At 42.2% G+C, this 23,219-nt stretch overlaps 1 protein-coding gene across 1 annotated transcript; it reads left to right on the top strand.

Moving 5' to 3' along the window:
• Positions 1–417: 417 nt before the first annotated feature.
• LOC124615955 (ejaculatory bulb-specific protein 3-like) lies at positions 418–21,110 on the top strand. Its single transcript, XM_047144159.1, has 2 exons — positions 418–682; positions 20,719–21,110. Exons 1-2 carry the CDS (start codon positions 490–492, stop codon positions 20,913–20,915), a joined length of 390 nt encoding a protein of 129 aa, XP_047000115.1. The 5' UTR covers positions 418–489; the 3' UTR covers positions 20,916–21,110.
• Positions 21,111–23,219: the final 2,109 nt, after the last annotated feature.

Genomic DNA, 23,219 nt, shown 5'->3' on the forward strand with positions numbered 1-23,219 from the left:
AACTCCCAAAAACTATTTAGCAGGGTTTGCAGAGTTAGCACGTTATGCTCGTCCTCTCGTGTTCTTCCGTTCCGTCCAGTATAAACGTAAGCTCACAAGGTAAAGCTAATGGTACTGAACACTGAAGACCTAAGGATGCCCATTCGCATCTGTTCGCTTCCTGTAATGACGAGGTTTCCATCCGCTCCGCTTGTTGCCAGAACCGTCGCGCAGACGGCGTTTCATTGTGGGTGCGCTCCTCAGTATCTTAGAGCAACTTGGTCCAGGTGTCAGTTTGAGCCGGCGGTCCTCGCGGTAAAGCCACTGTGGGAGAAGCGGCACTCCCCAAACTCATTCCTGCGAACGCAGTGCCGCTTCGAGCGTATCCGCTGACGTCAGAGCGTCTGCGTCGCGCGCGGTATAAGAGGCCGTGAGCTGCCTCGCGATCATAAGGCGCACGCTCCCCCGCCAACGCTCTGCACAGTAGCCAGTAGACGGTAGCCGCTAGCCATGGCCCGAGTGCTCATCCTCTGCTGCCTGCTGGCTGTGGTCGCCCTGGCGGCGGACGCGGCCCCGCAGGACAGGCTGGAAAACATCAACGTGGACGAGGTGCTCAGCAACCGCCGCCTGCTCAGGACCTACGTCCAGTGCATCCTGGACGACGGCGACGGCCGCTGCACCAAGGAGGGCAAGGAGCTCAAGAGTGAGTATCGTCTCCCCTCTTACAGTCCTCGACAACCCACACGTTTTCGTTTAATTTCTGGCCCAATATGTTAGATACATCTATACTCCGGAAGCAATATTATGTGTTGTGGCTAAGGGTACTTGCTGCACACAAAACCCCTTCCACTATTCACTGAAGAGTGATGCGTGGTAGACTGTTGGTATGCCCCGTGTGAGCTCGAATATATGTAACTCTTACACATTCCCGTCATACTGGCGGTTGGAACAGGAACAAACAGAGTAAGGAAAAATTATTTCCTTTGTTCTATTTTCGTACTTTTAGGTTGTATAACGATTACTGGTCCGATGCTCGTGGTCTCCCGGTAGCTTTCTCGCTTCCCGAGCACGGGGTTCCGGGTTCGGGATTTTCACCTTCCCCGAGATGACTGGCTGCTGTTGTATCATCATCATCATCATCATTCATACCCATTACGATCGGAGGAAGGCAACGGCAAAACACCTCCATTAGTACCTTACTATGTTCTTTACAAAGAACGAGATATTTTTCTCTGTGATGGCTAACAGATGGCACAAAGTACAGCCTTAAAATATTGACAGCCGCTGGCACGAAGTTGTCAAACTTGCTTAGGCAAACAGGAATGTCACATTAAAAGTAAAGCCTGATTTTATACTTTAAATAGATGAAAATTATAGCCAGAGTTGGTAACAGGATCACAGTGTGCAGAGGTTTTCTACTACATAATGAAGTTATTATGCGATAGATGTAAGATAAAATATGGAATCCAAAATGATAAATGATAAAATATAATGAATGAAACAATGCCCACTGCAGTAAAGGATTAGAGGCACAATAGCTATCTTACTCGCTATGTTTCCATCCATCCACAAATGATGGTTGAATAGCGTATGAATAAAATCGTACCTGGTAAGAGTTCCAGAATGATGAGAAATAGTCAACTGACGATCGGTCCTTCGTGGATGGGGTACACTGTCTGAAGATTCTTCGAGCGAATCTGAGTCCATCATTTACATTTCCTACAGTTAGCTTCATGTGGAAATTCTACATCAAATTTTCTGTAAGCGTTCTTCCAGATATTTAATTAATGGGATTGTTTCAGTGATTGTTCAGCAGTGGTGTACTCAAGCAATTATCGGTCCAGTTCTTTGGGATCGACTGGCAAAACATGAGCCTAACATCGATCCACAGCAAGTCTTTATGTATTTCGCTACGATTTTCCGGCATTGTGACTTCTCCATATACACCAGGAACATCTGTGGAGAGCCTCGTGGGGCTTCAAGCATTATCCGCTCGGTCATTTCCATACAGCGTGGACTAGACCTTCATCAACAAACTTTCAGAGGTTGCTATATGGTCCATAACAAGATAAGAGTGTCTAGTAAATATGAGCTGTAGATGCTTACCTTAAGAGCTGTGACTACTTGATTGTCTTCATTATTGCGAAACACTACAGTTCTCCTGAAAGTTCTTTGTTTTAATGTTCTTTGTTTTCCATGTTTTGGGAGATGGTGGTAGGGATCAAAACAAAAAAAAAGTCCAGTAGATATGGGCTCTAAGACGCGTACCTTGAGACCTATAAGCACTTGTTCACCTTTGCTATTTTAAAACACATCTCTTCTACTTGACAAATGCTCACAGCTCTTAAGGTATGCATTTTAGTGGTACATCTACACGACATTTTTATTGTTTTGATCCATATCACCCCGTCACAAAATAAGGAAAGACAAAGCTTGTTGTAGAAGAGATTTGTTTAACACTGTCGAAAATGAATAAGTGTTCAATGCTCTATGATACACATTTTAGAGCCCATGATTACAGACATTACTTCTTTATTATGGTGCATACTGCCATGTTTTTGTCCATGTTACCATGAAAGTTCGTCGGTGGAGTTTTGGTTCACTCCGTACACTGTGAACTATAATGGTCGTATAACATACACTTGGGGTACGCCCGAAGTTGCTTTCACATCTGAAGATTTCTGCATTTTAAGGATTGCTAGTCTTATAGTATTTGAAAGAAACTTTTCTACCCAGTTTCAAACCTAGACTGGTATTCTGTTATATTCTTCTTTTTCACTATGCGACAATGCTGGGATGTGCCAAACAGCCTCTGAAACACAAGGAACACTGGAAAACCTATGCGCCGGTATTTACTGCCTCCTGAATCTCTTGATTTCGGACGTTGTTTGCGGAGTCCACGTACCTTCGTACAGAGGAGAATTTCGGTCTCCAGAAAGCTCAAAACTTGTGTTCCGTATTTCTATGACAGACCGACGTCAACAATATTCGAGAAAAGCTGTGTGTTTTGTTCCTCAATCGACTATCGATTGACTGCTGCTAGAATGGCAGCAAGTACTTTCGCGTACCCTCAAAAGTATCTGATACATATGCCATATCAAGTCACCTTCACTTCGTTCACCGATTCAGTTGGTTTTGGATGTCACAGTAACTTATTTCGAAGAGAGTCTTCAGTGTTCATGAGACCATTGAGAGGAAGAACCGCAGTACGATCTCCACCTATGCATGCACGTATTTTGCCTAGACGTACACACATCAAAAAAAGTTTTGTATCACCTCGTTCCCGAGAGTACAGAAAATCGGAACAGAGATCAACATAAAACTCATTGCCGCCCTTTTGTATTGCTAATGGAACCACACATTGCACGTTGTACCACCACACAGCGAGACCTTCAGAGGTGCTGGTCCAGATTACTGTACACATCGGTACTTGTAATACCCAGTAGCACGTCCTCTTGCACTGATGCATGCCTCTATTCGTCATGGCATACTGTCCATAAGTTCATCAAGTCACTGTTGGTCCAGATTGTCCCACTCCTCAATGGTGATTCGGCTTCGATCCCTCAGAGTCGTTGGTGGGTCACGTTGTCCATAAAAAGCCCTTTTAAATCTATTCCAGGCATTCCCGACAGATTTCATGTCTGGAGAATATGCTGGCCACTCTAATCGAGTGATGTCATTATCCTGAAGGAAGTCATTCACAAGATGTGCACGATGGGGACGCGAACTGTCGTCCGTGAAGACGAATACCTTGCCAATATGCTGCCGATATGATTGCACAATCGGTCGTAGGATGGAATTCACGTATCGTACAGCCGTTACGGCGCCTTCCATAACCACCAGCGGCATAAGTTGGCCCCACATAATGCCACTCCAAAACAGCAGGGAACCTCTACCTTCCTGCACTCGCTGGGCAGTGTTTCTAAGGCGTTCAGCCTGACCGGGTTGCCTCCAGACACGTCTCCGACTATTGTCTGGTTGAAGGTATATGCGACACTCATCGGTAAAGAGAACGCGATGCCAGTCCTAAGCGGTCCATTCGGTATGTTGTTGGGCTCATATGTACGACGCTGCATGGTGTCGTGCTTGCAAAGATGGACCTCGGCATGGACGTTGGGAGTGAAATTGCGCATCTTGCAGCCTATTATGCACAATTTGAGTCGTAACTCGACGCCCTGTGGCTGCACGAAAAGAATTATTAATTAAATTGGTGACGTTGCTGTCAGGGTTCCTCCGAGCCATAATCCGTAGGTGGCGGTCATCCACTGCAGTAGTAGCCCTTGGGCGGCCTGAGCGAGGCATGTCATCGACATTTCCTCTCTCTCTCTGTATCTCCTCCATGCCCGAACAACATCGCTTTGGTTCACTCCGAGACGCCTGGACACTGCCGTTGTTGAGAGCCCTTCCTGGCACAATGTAACAATGCGGATGCGATCGAACTGCGGTTTTGACCGTCTAGGCACGGTTGAACTACAGACAACACGAGCCGTGCACCTCCTTCCTGGTGGAATGACTGGAAGTGATCGGCTGTCGGACCCCCTCCGTCTAATAGGCGCTGCTCATGCATGGTTGTATACATCTTCGGGTTGGTTTAGTGAGATGTCTGAACAGTCAAAGTGACTGTGTCTGTGACGCAACATCACCAGTCAACGTCTATCTTCAGGAGTTCTGAGAACCGGGGTGATGCAAAACTTTCTTTGGTGTGTGTATTTCGTATCTAGACTGTCACTCTCATCCTCTTCTCCAAGGCTATTACAGCTTAGTGTATGGATAGATGACAATGGTGCATCCTATACCTCGTCTAAGATTGATCCCCAATATATGGAACACGTCTCGCAAACGTAAATGTATGTACGAATGTGCATTTTACTGTACACAGCGAATTTCTGGCAACATCAAGAATCCGTGAGCGCTCGGTATACGGACATGGCCATGTCCACAAGTTGCTTTTTGATTCTGTGTTTTATTTCATACTAACATTTGTATTATGTGCTAGTATTTATCCACAATAATGACAACATGGTATGATGTTCTAACTCACAATGAAAACGTTTTGCAACAGTAATTGTTTGAGTACCAGAATATGACGGCTATATCTGTCGAAACTGATTACCTAGTTGTGCAGTGTTTAGCACACTGGACTCTCATTCGGGAGGACAACGGTTCAAACACCGGTCCGGCCATCCAGATTTATATGTTTCGTGATCTCCACGAATCGCTTCAATCAAATGCCAGGATGGTTCCTTTAAGCCGGCACGGCCAATTTCTTTTCCCATCCTTGCCACAATTCGAGCTTAAGCCCAGTCTCTAGTGAACTCGACGTCGTCGGCATGTTAAACCCAATCTTCCTTCCTTCTTCGAGACCGGTTGTCAAAGATAAAGGCAAATTTATTCGATCTTCGATATTGAAAATTTTTAACAGGTATAACATTGATTGCTCCTTCTAATTTCTCAACATGAGAAAATTCAATTAATGTGAAATGGGCTATGCCGATCTATTCTATCTTATCAGTGCGTGTTTGAATTTGTCCTATGTGTTACCTAACAGGTACTGCTCATAGGATTGGCATCTGGTATGCCACTTTCTTTGCTGACTTTCTGCACTTTCCTAGGACGTTACAAAAAACCTATAACCTCCATTTACTGTAACACAAATCTTATGTGTTAGTCCCATATCACAGCAATCTTATTATTATATTTTAAACTTTAGACAAACTCATCTGTCCCAGATGTTCGCTTGGCGTTGTGTAAATCGGCAATCAATAAAGTAGTGTCGCTCATGCTATCTGATAAATTGTTTTTCTGTAGTGAGAGTTAGAGACCCTATTGCGCTTGCTCATGACACGTCCGATGAGGAATTATTACAGGGTGTTCAAAAATTTCCGTTACAAACATCTAGGACTTGGAGTCCTAGAGGAGGGGAGTACGTAGAGAATATTCTACGTACAGTTTCCATGCTACAACGAATTGAAAACAGTAACGCAATCACTTTTACAAGTAATTGATTAGTCGTGAGCCAGTATATACAGTTTCGTACAGTTCCACTTATTACTAGTCAAAGAAATTGCTCATGTAGTCGTTGACAGGTTTTCTTGAATGTGATGCAGGCCTCGTCCAATTCAGCGTCTCCTTGCAGAACCGCAGTCACGCCTGCTGGCAGTGAAGCCACCGTTTCCCGAAGCCGATGGATAACTGTGATGAAAAGGGTACGTTGTGGAGAACGATCGTAGGGTACGTTGTGGAGAACGATCGTAGGGTACGTTGTGGAGAACGATCGTAGGGTACATTGTGGATAACGATCGTAGGGTAGGTTGTGGAGAACGATCGTGATAAGGGCGACGAACACCTCTTCCATTACCGTGAGCTTTACCATACAGAAGTACTGTACAGCGATACTATTGATGACAATTAGCTGGAGACAGAGTCTGCTGTAAAATATCTAGGCGTAACTATCCAGAGCAACATTAAATGGAATGACCATATAAAACAGATAGTGGGACAAGCAGACACCAGACTCAGATTCACAGGAAGAATCTTAAGGAAATGTAACTCATCCATATGTAAGGCGCTTTTTTGCCCGACTCTTGAGTGTTGTTCATCTATCTGGTACACGTATCAGGTAGGACTGATAGAGGAGAATATCCAACGAAGAGCGGCACGTTTCGTCACGGGATTGTTTAGCTGGCGAGAGAGCGTTACGGAGATGCTAAACTAACTTGACTGGCAGACGTTATAAGCGAAGCGTTGTGCATCACGAGGAGATTTACTACTGAAATATCAGGACAGCACTTTTTAGGAGCAGTCAGACAGCGTATTACTTCCCCCCACATGCATCTCGCGTATTCACCGCGAGGAGAAAATTCGAGAAATTACGGCCAATACAGAGCCTCACCGATAATCATTCTACCCAAGCACTATTCTCGAGTGGAACAGGGTTGGACGGATAGTGGTACCGAAAGTACCCTCCGCCACACACCATTAGGTGGCTTGCGGAGTATGATGTAGATGTAGATGAAGTATCATATCGGTGTATTCTGCAAAACTGTACTGAGCCATGTTGCTAGAACTCTCACACACACGTGAATGAGGCTCGAACCGGGTCAGAGAGGTAGGATAGGCTTCAAATGCCATCAGCCGATCCGACGTAACCATCCACTACAGTGTTTACTCTGATGTATAACTATCTTGCAAACATATTTTCAAACGGCTATAGCGCGGAAAAGGTACGTTTCTGGTTATTGATTCTTAATCAAAATATTATATAGGCCTGCTCACTACCCTCTACAAGTTCCTAGAAGTTTGTAACGGGAATTTCCGAACAACTTCTATTGTTGAAATGTATTTGACAGTGTTAGTAGTCGCAAGCAATTTTTCTGTGGTGTATGTGGGTGGCTTGCTTAACAGTTGTGCTGAGCTAGGCTGGAAGGCCTGGAGAAAAGAGAGGCGACGGATGGTGTCCAGGGTCTACAGGCGCTCAGTTACGCCCGCAGGAGGCTCCGCCCCCCACCGCCCGCTTCCTGTCGCAGTCCTTGACGCTGGAAACTAAATCCAGCCCTCTTACAGCGCACCTCGTAACGCGCGCACCACAGCAGAAAAAACGTTTTTTTGCTGGATGATCTTGAACTTCGTTAAGTTTAGCTGTCGCAACTATCTTAAAGTGGCATTTACACTGATTCTCGTTTTCGGCGGCTACGTGGTACGAAAACTCTACGACGTGATGTACATGACCCTGGACTGCCGACTCCATGCGATAATAAGACGAGGCCAGATTGAGCTACGTATTTCAGAAATGGTGAATATTATTAATAACACAGCCATGCAGGCTGTTACCAAGAAACCTATAACAGTAACAAGGACATTGACGTGAAAAAAGTCATGGGTTAGCGATATGCACATATACAGGTGTCGGTCGTATCGCGTACAAAAGGTATATAGGGTCAGTACATTGGCCGAACTGTCGTTTGTACTCAGATGGTTAATGTGAAAAGGTTTCCACCGTGATTATGACAGCACGACTGGAATTAACAGACTTTGAAGCCGGCCGAAGTGGCCGTGCGGTTCTAGGCGCTGCAGTCTGGAACCGCGAGACCGCTACGGTCGCAGGTTGGAAACCTTCCTCGGGCATGGATGTGTGTGATGTCCTTAGGTTAGTTAGGTTTAACTAGTTCTAAGTTCTAGGGGACTAATGACCTCAGAAGTTGACTCCCATAGTGCTCAGAGCCATTTGTACCATTTTGAACAGACTTTAAACTCGGAATGTTAGTTGGAGCTAGACGCATCCGACATTCCATTTCGGAAATCGTTAGGTAATTTGATATTCCGCGATTCACAGTATCAAGTGCGTCCCGAGAATACCAAATTTCAGGCATTATTTCTCAACAGGAACAAGGCAATGGACGACGAATTGCACTTAATGGCCGAGAAAAGTGGCGATTACGTAGAATTGCAATGCTAAATACAAGCAACATTGCGTAAAAAAATCGCAGATATCAATGCTGGAGGTACGACGAACATTTCCTTTAGGAGAGTGCGGCGAGATCTGATGTTTCTGAGCTATGATAGCTGACGGCCTACGTGAGTGTCTTTGCTAACAGCAAGACATTGCCTCCAGCGCCTCTCCTGGGCTCGTGACCATATCGGTAAGACCATTGATGACTGCCGGCCGATGTAGCCAAGCGGTTCTAGGCGCTTCGGTCCGGAACTGCGCGACCGCTACGGTCGCAGGTTCGAATCCTGTCTCGGGCATGGATGTGTGTGATGTCCTTAGGTTAGTTAGGTTTAGGTAGTTCTAAGTTCTAGGGGACTGATGACTTCAGATGTTAAGTCCCATAGTGCTCAGAGCCATTTGGATCTAGATGACTGAAAAACTGTGGCCTGGTGCGATGAGTCCTGATTTCAGCTGGTAAGAGCTGATGGTGGGGTTCGAGTGTGGCGCAGACCCCACAGAGCCCTGGACACAAGTTGCCAACAAGGCACTGTGCAAGCTGGTGGTGGCTCCACGCTGGTGCGGACTGTGTTTACACGGAATGGACTGGGGCCAGGTGGACAGATTATTGACTGGAAATGGCTATGTTTGGATACTTACAGACCATTTGCTTCCATTCATTTTCTTAAACAACTGCGGAGTTATTATGATAACAATGCTCCATATCACTAGGCACCAATTGTTCGCGATTGGTTTGAAGAACCTTGTGGACGTCGGCCAGCCAGATCGCTCGACGTGTAACACATCGAACAATTATGGGACATAACTGAGAGGTCATTTCGTGCACAAAACCCTGCACCGGCAAAACTTTCGCAATTAGGAACGGCTATAGTGATAGCATGGTTTAGTATTACTGCGGGGGACTTGTTGAGTCCATGACAAGTCGAGTTGCTGCCATAAGCCGGCCGAAAAGCAGTCCCACACGATATAAGGAAATACGCTACAACTTTTAGCTATGTATAATTAATAGATAAAGTCATTACATATTTTCTTATTAAGTTATATTTATGAGAGATTTCTCAAAGAAATTTAAAATTAAAACATTCTGATAGAAAAAAAATTAATAATCTGGGAATGAGATGAGTTGAAATTAAACTAAACAGTTGGGGTGTTGCAAGTGAGTTTTCATTACTTCAGAGAATCTGAGAGAAGCAGTTATCCCAATACGTCTTCTGCCAAGGACAGCCAGTTCCAGTGGTTTCAGAATATCCGTCAAGAAAGGAAAATTCACGATAAATGTATAATACACCCCAAAATAGATAGAAACACATGTAATTAAAATAGAGCGAGTTAGTAGATTTAGCAGTCTCTCAGGAAGCATACAGCAGAATCGATTAGAATAATTAGCTGTAAATGTTAATCGTTAATACAATGCAAACTGCATGTGCTTTACAACAACGAATGCATACCTATAAATACGAAACTAAAAGTCTAGAGTCTACTACAGTGATAATACTAGAATGTTTACACGCATGTCAATGTTTGAAGATGTGCTATAAGCTTGACTGAATACACACACTTGAAAGAAGAATTATTAGAAAAATAATGGGAGCAGATCTGCCTAAATCCACAGATAATACCGGATGTTACGGAGAAACCGAAGGTTAATCTTGTTTTGATTATTCTACGGAATAAATGAGAACCGACTAACCAATAGATATTCTTCTATTTCCGATCAAAGAAGTCAACAGTAGTATGGATTACAGAAATAAGAAGCAACTTTCAAGAGAAATTACAAAATCGAGAAAATACAATAAATCATGCAAACATGGACACAAGAAAGGGGAAAAATGTGGGGAAAAGATGCAGTACTTGAAAAATAGGAAACAACAGGGAAAACTAATTGAAGTTGTACACCGGTTCGTCAACTCAAAGATAGAAAGAAGCTATGCAGATAATGTACAGTGAGGAAGGGCGACTAAGCAAGATTGGGGACTACCATATACCCGAAAGTTTAGTAGCAAAAAGGCATAAATTTTTAAAAAGAAGTATGTGCCGTACAGTATCCTTCGTATTTTACATGGTACAAAGTGGTGGTTTGTACAAAGGAGCCTAGTAGATGGCGTGACCTCGTTTGGAGAGCAATCTGTCATTCTTCAGCTCTGCTGCAGACGCAAGCCTGTGAAGCAAATTCAGCTGATCACTGCGATATAACGAATAAAACTATAATTTTAAATGTCTTTACAGATGTTCTTAATGACCAGCAACTGTCCACATCCTATTAGATATTCTAGAGACATAATACGGGATGAGAACTTTGCTGCTGCTGTGACGGAAACATCGCAAGAAAACCAACAATATAGATTATATGCGTAGAGCGAGTGGAGCACCGATCGAGGATGACCCGTCTCCAAACAGCAAAAACTAGTGCGCAGTAAGCGTGTGTTAAGATGAAGACGCAGTAAATACTCATATCGTACGTATCGACAGAAACGGTAATTTGTCGCCAAAATTTAGGACCGAGGTCGAAACAGCAACTGTTTGTTGTTTCTAAGAGACGCAATGTGTAACTGGTCTCTGAGTTTCCTTACAGTATGTAGCCTTCATCAGTCTAATGAGTATTACCAGCGTAACTTCCTAGACGATGAGTGGAATGACTAACTTACGACCAGTGAAGACTTTGAATTACAGCATCTGAGTGTTCCAGTAATTTCGCAACCTATACAAACGTCTCCTTACATTAGCGAGGCACTTTCAAGTAGCATTCAGTTATGGGCTCAGGGACTGGTGACAGTCTTCTAGCGTGGTTTATAGTGCAGAGAATACATCATCACATGTTTACACAGAACATAAAAGCCGCAAGAAGTACTCGCATTGAAAGCCAACAGTGTACGCGGTGTACGACGACGAATGGGATGTGAGCGGGATGAATGAGATGGTGGTCAGGGCCAAATGAAATTTATAAATACAATGAAATTAATGCTGCGTACATTACAGTTTCGGTTTATAATGGGTTTGTATTGGAAGGATAGACTTCTATCATACGCAAGTCCTAGGGGAGACAGGGTCGGCTGCTAAAGTTAAATGTTATTCGAAGGCTACAGTGATATTTCTGGGTGAATGCTGGTTAATAGAGGCAGAGGCAAGCGCATCTCACCAGACAGCTAGGGGAAGATTCAAGTAACATGAGAGAGAGAGGCGTGGGGCTGTCTACCAGGCGGCAGAGAAGGAGAACTATGTAAAAAAGTGAGGATCATGACCGTGTGAATGCGCGACTGGGTATGGAAAGTAAAATTTAACGAGAGACGGAAAGGTAACAAAATATCTTAATGTCTATGAATCCTCGTTGCGACTAAAAACTGGGATTGTCGATACGACAGAATAATCTAGTTACATCCCTGAATTGGAATTTACATAGTAATTCACTATAAAGCCTCTTACCCCTCCCCAGTGCCTACAATAAGTAGCTATAAGAACTTTCTTTTCTCTCAGAAGAATTTTTTTTTCCGCGTTGCGAAATATGCTCGGGTGTCTCATTTGGTTAGTGCATTTCTCCTAAAAGAATAACGACGTGTGTACAACACTGGTCTTCTTCGCTAGCTAACTTGTTTTTCTTGTTCTAGAGAATTTTTTTCTTTAGTTCTCTGCAGGTAGGGTTCCACTCTGGCTTCTTTCATTTGTCACATTATGATCTTTCATTACTATTCCAAGGTATTATACGAAATTGCATACGTTACGTTTTTGGGGAACACTTGCATATATCCTACGGGATGCTAGAGAAGGAATGAAAGAGACCCATAAATATATCTGCTTATTATAAAGAACATGAATCCGCATATGTGCTTGTGAGGGTTGATGTGTCAAATTACGATCATCTGGTGACAGAACGCGTCGAACAACCAACGCATCGTGGCAACTAACACCCTTCGAGATAAGGAATATCCTTAATGTAACTATGCTTGTCAGGGAGTACGTACTAAAATACTTGACTAGAAAAGTGAGACTGAGACGCTTTACTAAACCCGTGTTTGTTTAGCCAATGGGTAGACAGATCTTACCCTGTTATAGCCCTTCAGTATCTCCACCGTTGCACCCTCCTTACAACATTCTTCGCAATCATGTAACCGGTTCTAAGCTGCAAGAAAGAAAAAAATCGAGGGGCACCAAAATTTCAGTCCCTACAAATGCTCGACACTTATTTTTGTGGGCTCTATCACAGCAGTTCTGAGAAGTAACACGTGCGATCAACTTTTTTAATCGTAGCCTAGTCTACATTCACACGTACATGGAAACTGCAACAACATTCCAGTTCGGCATAATTACTGTAGCCACAGCGAAAGAACTATATCAAGTTCAATTGCTAGAGTTGACATCAACTTTCCTTATAGCTCATCACCGAGCGAGGTGGCGCAGTGGTTAGCACACTGGACTCGCATTCGGGAGGACGACGGTTCAATCCCGTCTCCGGCCATCCTGATTTAGGTTTTCCGTGATTTCCCTAAATCGCTTCAGGCAAATGCCGGGATGATTCGTTTGAAAGGGCACGGCCGATTTCCTTCCCCATCCTTCCCCCACCCGAGCTTGCGCTCCGTCTCTACTGACCTCGTTGTCGACGGGACGTTAAACACTAATATCTTCCTCCTCTTATAGCTCATCCATGTGGCAGAGGTCGGAAGCGTACTGAGAGACTTGACACTGGACTTAAGAAAGTGATATCACAGTTGTGAGAACGGTAGTAAAATATTCCCGCTTCCACCGTGTTTAAGGATTCTCATACTATCCACATTAACACTCAGAGTGGATGAAGGGCTGGTTGCTTTCAAAGGGCGCCAGCAGATTTTGTTTCCCGTTGTTCAAACGAGCCAGTGTTGGCAATACAACGATAAATTTTCTTTTAGTTCTGTTATATACATTTTCAGCATTCATTTAGTGGTAACTGATATCAGCCTAACATTGCCATCTTATGGATCCATTCGAAGCAGTACAAGACGACAGAAGGGTTCACGACGTGGTTTTCCCTGAGTTTTGCTTGTATCTCTAAGAAATAAAAAAGCATTATATAACACAGGACAACCAATAATTCGATGGATTGAAAGTAAAAATCCACCTTATTACATTTGGTGGACGGTGCACTGGGTGTCGATGTCGCTCATAATTTTCCTAGTTCGTTCCGCACTGCTAAGAATTAACAATGACTGTTGATAAGTTCCCGTATACATTTACCTGATTTTCTCGCTATAATGATTTAGCGAGGAATATACGGGCGGACGAAGCATATTTCTTGAATCGTACACCAGATTTGGATGAGCAGTCGGTGACGCTCTCTCGGTTACCAAACGAACCCATGGCGGAAGACACTGTTTTCTTATCTTCGCTGTATTATTCACACCTGGAATGAGCCCTATTCTGACTAGCTGTACTAACGAATCGGTCAAAGATTTCGTAAGCTACTACTCTCGTACGCTATATACATTTCCGACTGGCACCAGCCAACTTATTTTGCACGACCGTTTCTCTTCGGATCACTCCAGGCTTGCTATAGCATTCCAATTAAAATGTCAAACTTCGAGCTTCATAGCACATATTACGATATTTTCCAGCTGCTAAAAATAGCTGGAAAATTTTTAAGAGAACAATGATACAAAATTTTATCATAACGTCAATACAGTATAAGATGAAGCAGTTTTGGTTCATTCCTGCTTACCATACGCTTTTTACACATTTCTTGTGCAGATAAAAGTATGTAATGATCCTGCTCACCACGAAACAAGATCGAAAAGGAACTATGGGCTTGGCCCTAAATGTTTTATTGATAGTAATTACTTAAAAAGCTTCCGATAAATGCGAGATATCACCTGGAAAACGTTTGGACGTCAGCGAAGTGGCTGGTGCCTCTTACATGCGAACGTTGAAGGTCGACAAGAACATTACAGTTACTGCTTGCCGCAAAATACCTGTCGGGAATTGCCCTATAAGGTCTTCAATAGCTAGCCGTTATTACAGCCTTCGCAGATACATAACATAGAAGGAATTCAAGTTTTTGCCGCAAACGCGAAGTCTTTATCTTTCTGGACAAAGTGGATTGTGGGCTGGTCTCGCGGCTCACAGCGCAGTTTGTCGAGTTACGATTTTAAACGTAAGATGTTTCACGTCTGTTGTTTACTGGACTTAGAGGGGATTTGATCGTAAGGTTAAACTTTAGTACGACTAGGTCCTCTTTTACTTTCTCTTCGACCTTATGTTCATGAAGACGACGAATAAGTAGGCGCAAGCATTAACAACAATGGTTTACTGTGTATGATTGAATATTCTCTGTCTTCCAACTACTAAGATACCTCTATTAGTTCTATCCATCATTTAGTTACCCTTACGGACTCTTTCGCTTCTGCACTTGAAGTAACCTTTTAAAAATAGCTTTCCTTATCAGAAATGCGGCTTGTGCATATGAAATTGTTACCCAATCACAATCATTTACAGTATCTAGATACTGAATTTAGTTGCTCACAAACGTGCATAATAATACATCTTAGTAGTCTCCTGTGCAACACAGGTACTTTGACTTAACGCTCTTGTCCTCACGGACTGATGTTCCAATGTCCTGCGTGAGGTAACAACTGTTTGTTTGGCTTCGGACTGATTGTTTATACATCCGGAGGTTCACAGAAACAGATAATCTCACCATTTCAGTGTTTTTAAAAGTGTCTCTGTTGGCTTACTCTGGCTTTCTAAGATCCATTTGATTAGTACATAAAATCATGCACTGATATTAGTTAATAGCATAAAAATGACAAAATGTTAGTTCACAACTCAATGGAATGGCTAGTTGTGGAGGTTTTGTCTGTGAGCAGACATATGTTGCCGTTACATAGCTTTCACAGGGGTGTTTACGTACTGGGTGAAAAGTATCAGCGTGCTTAGTAGTGCTGTTACTCTGGAAAGGACAGAAGGAAGGGAGCTACTACACCGCCTATAAAGCTATGCGTTCACTGCCAATAATTTCAACATTACGCTGATATGGTGAGCCACAGTGGCGACACACCCCATCAGAATCAATGCACTGACAGATTATTACCAAAGAAATTCGCCACTAGTGGTTTCGTGTGTCAGTTGCATATTTATATCGGATTCTCGTAAAATGTGCAGCTCAAGCAGTGAAATAAAGCATAAATTTGTATTATATTAACAAACGTTTAATTGACCTTCTCCTAGTATGTAGGATCCTTTTTTTTAATCACTGTAATCGTGGTGTGCACTGCGTAGGCTGATGTTCAAATAATACTGCGTGTTTCATAGAACTAGTTATGTTACGACTTTTATCATAGCCCACGTGAACTGTCTTTCCCAAGACGCAGTTACGAATCGCTTACTGTATTTACTTGTTTCAGAGGCACAGTGTATTCCATACATAAGGCGCTCTTGTGGGTAGCTCGCATGCCAGACACTAAAACTTAACAATTGTAGTCAAGCAATTTTAGTTACATTTTGTTGAAGTTAAATTGAAGACAGTAGTTTTTATGTTATCTGTCGTTCCTTAGTTGTTTGTATGCGCCTGGGGACGTGATACGTCTAGTGCAACTAAACGAAAGGATGTTTGTTTTGCTCCATACGTGTTTCGCTTCTTTTTGTTTATGAAACATCTACCGTGGTCTTCAGTGACCGGCAAGCATGTTTGTGTTCCGTATATAATAATTTAGTTACACAGGATCGTAGGAAACAGTCTGAAATCTTGCTGGCGTCATACAGGAGAGCTTCTGATGAGGAATAATTGTTAACAGAAAAGTCTATACATTGCGCCATTTCTAAGTTATTTAGCTTCGAAGTTAGTCAATCAGGTTATCCAGCGAGGAAATTCATGAAGCCCACCAGAGACTGTGTTCTTCGTTTGGTTTCCTCAAATCGAAGAAACGTAGCCGGCCGCTATGGACGAGTCTTCTAGGCGCTTCAGTCCGGAATCGCGCTGCTGCTACGGTCGCAGGCTCGAATCATGCCTCGGGCATTGATGTGTGTGATGTCCTTAGGTTAGTTAGGTTTAAGTAGTTGTAAGTCTAGGGGACTGATGACCTCAGAGTCCCATAGTGCTTATAGCCATTTGAACTATGTTTGAAGAAACGTAGCATTTACTCAACTAGCATACACTTTTCGCTTCCGAGAACGGCACATTTTAACTGGTAGTGAGCATTTCAACAATTGGTTAGACACGGACCCAGAGATGACGGTGTAGTAATGCATTTTAGCTTGCGCAAGTGCTTGACCTTGAGCCTCAGTGGCCTGATAGGCTAACTTCAAATGCTAAATGACTCGGAAACTGCGCAGCGTATCGGATTTTCTTCTTAACTGTTATTTCTTAGCACAACCTCCACTGGAACGCCCTTGTAAGCTTTTTAGACTGTTCTGACCAAACTGTATAAAGATTCCAGATATTTTGATATATGACAGTTCCTTTCTTGTTCTCTTATTTTTATTTAAGGAACAACGTTTCGCAGTGCAAGTTTCGAACACTATTTGCTTCTACTTACGATTTTGTGATTTTATTATCTCAAATGTGTCGTCCTCGAATTGTTGCGCTGCGTACGCCAGAATGTCCGATTTTTGCGCTTCCGAAGACATGACACTCGAACACTCCATCTTTGCTGTTTCACTGTAGGCTGGATGTGTTGACTGTACATAGTGTTTCCACGTGCAGCTGTATGTTTTGCAATTCGTTTAATTGTCCATGTGTTTGTTGCGTGTACGAGAGCGTGCACTGGGAACAAGGGGAATTTTGATAAGAGGGAATAATAAATACTGTTTCTTTTTTATTTTTTAAAATTAGAATGAACAATCACAACTACATTCTGCTGATATTACAAGGAAACGTTCACATACAGAAAGACCGTGCAATGAACGGGAAAAAAAATAACTGACTAAATCAGTCTAAGTAACAAGTCACTTATCTGTTTAGGAACGAAAAACAATAAAAAAGTAAATATGTAGGCCACAGCCAGACCAAAAGATTACCCAACCTCCCACTACAGACACTTAAAAAAAGAAAGAAAAACAATGTTTCCGGTTTCCTCCTCAAAAAATTCCCCTTTGTCACAGCACAGTCCCCACCACACACAATAACACACGTACCCACGTACGAATATCAAACAACACGGTCCAGCAAAAAGGTATCCCCTATATTAAATGGTAGTTACAAATAAAAAAAAAGAATGATACAGAGAAAATACTTTTACTTGTCAGTAACAAATACTATGCCATTTTGCGTTAGTTAATTTTAAAAATTATGTCCAGTAAGTGGCGTCCTCCATTGTTGATGTATCCACGAAGCCTTTCTAGGGTGTCAGTAGTTTTTCGTGTCGTTTCCGATAGAATAGTAGCCACTTCCTGGGTAATTATCTCTTTACGTGTTTGCGGGGTTGTGTGGCGGTGTTTGTACACTTGAGCCTTTAACTGTCCTCAAATGAAAAAAATCGCAAGGTGATAAATCGGATGACCTTAAGGACCAGGCGATGTGTGCTCGCGAAGAGAGAAGAAGTCCAGGAAATAACTCTCTGAAAATTTCTTGAGAACGTTAAGAGGTGTAAGCTGTTAGCATCGTCTTGTTGGAACCATCCTTCACCCTCTAACGGTTCCCAACAAACTGGTCTAACATAGATCTCTGTTATGTGACAGTAGGAATTTGAATTAACGATTACTGTTAGAATATCTTCTTCAAAAAATTAAAGTCATTGCGTCTGCTGTAATTGGTACGAGCACGATCAATATCTCCTGCAAATCAGTAACTCCACCACAAGTCGCACACTGGCCTCTCCAGATACTGGAGGTCTTTTCTGCCGGACCCTCTAATTGCAGACCCCACAACACAAACAAAAAAGCATAATTAAACACATACGTGAAAGAGTGAAAGTGAACTTATCGAGTGTAATGTACTCTGAAACGCCGAAAATCGGACAAACTGGTGTACGCAGTCAACTAAGGACAACTCCAGCACGACACAAGTTGGATTAATAAAATCACATAATCGTATGTAGAGCCGAACATTAATTTACCATTACGAAACTTGGACTCCAAAAATTTGTTTCTTACCTAAGAAGAAGAGAATAAGAAAGAACGAAATATTAACCTATCTGGAATCAATAGATAAAGCAATTTCTATGTACATAAAACAAACATGCATTACAGAATACTAAATATGCTTCTTAAATAAGGCAGAAAACAGACAACCTTTCATTTAGTCGAATAGACCGACCACTTCTGCAAGAAGATACAAGACATTAAGACTTTGCCGGAAGGCGTGACGAGCAATCACTTAAAGTTCATGAATTGAGCTAGGAGCCAGACAATTAACGAGTGTTCTTTGTGTTAACCTCTTCATATGTATTATATTTGGATTTGCAGCTCCTTGTGTTTACCGTGTTTTTGCAGTTAAAATCTTAGGATGTAAGGTCGGCCAGTTATGCAAAACGCCGTTTTCTCCAACTTCCCAAACATGTTTAGCACCACTGTGCCATCATCAGTGGGTTTCCGGTTTATTTAATCTGGAATGTAAAAATTTTTACTAAATGATGACAAAATTATGTGGATATTTAGTTCAAACAATAATTTGTTCCTTTTTGTTAATACCTTAACACTTGGTGTGCATGATTTTTCAACACCACTTGTGTTCATTTGTTCACCAGTGAGATGGACGCCAAATTTGAATTTTGTTTACATTTTATCTTTGTGTGTGTGTGTGTGTGTGTGTGTGTGTGTGTGTGTGTGCTGGCGCCGAACTCACTGACTGGGCTGGGACAGACAACAAACACAATTACACTGTGTTTTGGTGAAGTGCACAGCGCGTTTACGACCTAGGGTATGCCACACGAAATCGTAAGTAAAAACGAATATAGGCGCTAAATATTCCGACAAACTAAATTTCGTTTAGATGATAGGTTAACTCCCAACAAAATTTTCATCTGCGTCGTTTTATTGCAGATGACAAGTTACCTGTTACAAATAATAGACAACTGGCCCTGAAGGTCATGCACACCAAGTGTAAAGGTGTTAACAAAAAGAAACGAATTATTGTGTGAAATACATATCCATATAATTTTGTAATCATTTAGTAAAACTGTTCACATTACAGATGAAATAAAACGGAAACCCACTGATGATGGCACTGTGGTGCTGAAACACGTTTGGGAATTCGGAAAAAAACGATGTTCTGCATTACTGGAGGATCTTAAATCCTACAATTTTGTATTTCAGGGATACAGCACCATCTGGATGAAGATATACACTGCAGACAGTTATTTCCTGTATCGTGAAATGGAAACCACAGTGAAAATCAAAACTGGTTTATTTGTAATAGTTAGCTACAACTTCCAGCTACTTATCTCCATATTGGCCAATCCGACTTAGACGTTTGTCGTAGTGTTGTACCAACTTTTCAATACCATCGTTATAGAAGGCAGCCCCCAGCGCTTTCCGCCAATTCTCTACGCTGGCCTACAGCTCGTTGTCTGTGCCAAAATGTTGTGTTCAAAGCCAGCAGTTCATGTGAGTACAGATGAAACTCAGAGGGAGAACATTACGGGCTGTATTGTGGGTAATCAAACATTTCCAATTGAAAACGACGCAGGAGCATCTTTGTTGCCCTTGCAGGATGCGGCTGAGATTGTCTTGAAGAAGAAAACGCATGACAGTTATGAAATGTTGGTTGCATAGATTCAGGCAAAATTTCTCACCAGCCCCTCGTACTCGGCGGGAGACACTATTGTTCTAGGTATCTTAATGTGCTCCCTGCGTGCTCAGAACTAAAAAACAACGTAATGCGATCGACGAGCATACTAGAGACAGTGCCCAAAACACCTGTGCAAAACTTCATCGGATTTTCACTGTGGTTTCCATTTCGCGGCCAATCGTTCCTTACTTTCGGAATAATCCTCGTATATTTGTTATCCTGGCACATTTTTTTGCCTTTGGTTCTAGAGTGGTAGGTGAGCGAATATAAGAGCTCGAGTTTAGTAAGAATTAGTATTTTACCAAAATGATTTTCTGTCGCTGCATTTACTCTCTTTGTGTAAGTTCTGGAAAGAAACTGAGAGTTGGGAGACGTAGGTAGCAGTACAGCTCTTCTCTACAAATGTAACTGAGAATTGGACGTTGAAAATCACTGTGCTTTTAGAAACTTAGACGGTCTGCCCCTGAAAATCTTTCCCTCGAAGGTACGATACGCAAAACCTGTTTCCATTGGTCACTCTTGCAGTGCTCTGGAAGTAGGTCACATCCCATCAAATTAATCTGTACAATAACTTGTCGATAAAAAGGGTTTTATTCATTTTGTGCAGAGGCACTGCCCAGGATGGTGGAGACGGGATGCAACGACTGCTCGCCTAAGCAGGTGGAGAACGGCATCAAGGTCATCAAGCACATGACGGAGAACTACCCCGAGGAGTGGGCCCAGATGAAGGCCAAGTACGACCCCACTGGAGAGTTCTCCAAGAAGCACGCCGACACCTGGAAGCAGCGCGGCGTCACCTTCTGAGCACAGCTTCTTCACCACAGCCCTACTCACCTCTGACTGCGTGTCTGACTGTTCGGCCACGTCATATTCAACATCTCACCACAGAAGAACACGTGAAAATTCCTATCTGTTATAAGATTAGGTTTCAGTAACTTTCTAAAACACAAAAATCACACTGTTTGAAAATTTACTCTTAATAAAATCGTTTCCCTTCAAGTGTTAATTTTCTTTCTTCCCACATGTCTTGAGAAAAGTAAAATACAAAAAATATCCACATTTACACATTTTACAATCTGTCTTACCTTACATCCGTTCACTGAATTTGGGGTGTGGGGCAAAGGGGGGGGGGGGGGGGGTAGTATTTTTCTTATGAAGTGTGAAATAAAGACTGAACGTTTCCAGAGATCTTGGAACAACGCTCACTTCGTCGTCATGTTACCGAAGCAGAAAAATACGGTTATAGTATGATTACTCTAGTTCAGATAAAGAACGCTTTCCGATAAGAAGTACTGAAGTTAGTAGGTAATATTTCATGTCATAATGGATACAAATAAGAGTTAGACGACCTGTTTAACGGCATTTCGCGATTCAAAAAACTTTACCAACAGCCGTGTATTTTGGGTTATTTTATTTTATATACCAAATGCTACCAGTTTCGGCAACTCAGTATTGCCATCTTCAGGCCCCATACGCTTTTTTCGTATTAACAAGGTTATCGTATGGTGCCACCAAACTGGAACAGTAAATCCGAACCATTATGCAACTTATTCGTGTTTCATGTGAAAGAGTAGCATGACGGTTCGCATTTATGGTTTTTAACAAATAAAAGTAAAGTAATAATAATAATTATTTTTATTATTGTTTGGATAAGTAATTGAGAGATTAAAGTTTGTTTCGCCTTTGAGATTGGAACTGAATTTCTTAATGTTTCATAAAATCTTACGTAGCATTGTTCATTGAGGTCACACAATAAAGTAAATGCAATTTACGCCGTGAATTTATCGAGCTTCGCACGTCCGAAGATGTACGGAACGTAGCCAGGGCTCATTATATATTTTTTGTAGACAAAGACAGATATCTGACCTCAGCTTCAATCATGATAATGGGCTGACTAAAACTACTAAAATAGAGAAAAGCATACGATTAAACAAAACATGTATTCATTTCAACATATACATTACGATATGAATAACACTTACGTAAAATTCTAGGTAAATAATTGCAGATAATTCACAAATGAGAGCGACTTATTAATTGTGCACCTCTTATCTACAAATAAGTAATAATATGACTAACTGTGGAGCCACACAAAATATTACGTCCTTCTAGGACAACGAATGACATAAGAGTGTGCTGATGCCTACTGGCTGCGACAAGAGAGCGGCGCTAATTCCTTTGTTTTGCCTTCTCTTGTCTTAAAAAATCGATACATATAATCTAAGTTCGGTAAATTAAATATCGTCCGTGCTCGAGTGCAAATGGTTCCTTAAAGGTTCCAGTTATGCCGTCTATATCATGCAACTGATTTCACATGTATCAGCTGCATAACGGTTCGTGTTTTACAGCTCCAGTTTTGTGTGTGTGAAATCTTATGGGACTTAACTGCTAAGGTCATCAGTCCCTAAGCTTACACACTACTTAACCTAAATTATTCTAAGGACAAACACACAACCCATGCCCGAGGGAGGACTCGAAAGTCCGCCGGGACCACAGCTCCAGTTTTATAGCACCATACGATAAGCTTGTTAATACGAAGAAAGCGCATGGGGCCTGAAGATGGCAATATTGAGTTGCCGAAATTAGTAACGTTTGATTTATAAAATAAAATAACCCAGAATACACGGCTGTTGGTAAAAATCTTTGAATCCAGAAATACGTACTAGCTGATGTCCCGTGGCCATAATGGACAGACTGAGACTGTTTAACGCACATGTGGATCCCACATTGTGCGATAACCTTGTTGTGATGTATCTTGCTGGCAGCGCGTTTAGAAAACTTTGGTGTGATTTTTATTTAGGAAAGCTCACAGCGCGCATCGATGTTTGCTTTAGTAGTAAATACGTTTCGAAGATTCTGGCATTATGTTTTGCTCAAAGTAAAAGACTGAAAACGTGACTACTATAGAGCAGCCGTCATCTCCTACAGACCACTGTAATGGTTGGCGTGTGGCGTGTGCCAGACTGCTACAAGTGAACCGAAAACAACGCCATTTATAGAGTTAGAGTTAGAAACAGATTATAGGAAGGGAAAGCGCCAACAAGGAAACACACACATTAAATCAATAAATACCATATAAGTCGGAATTTTTCAAAGAAATAACGAAAT

Source organism: Schistocerca americana, chromosome 5 (assembly GCF_021461395.2).
Source record: "Schistocerca americana isolate TAMUIC-IGC-003095 chromosome 5, iqSchAmer2.1, whole genome shotgun sequence".
NCBI lineage: Eukaryota > Metazoa > Arthropoda > Insecta > Orthoptera > Acrididae > Schistocerca > Schistocerca americana.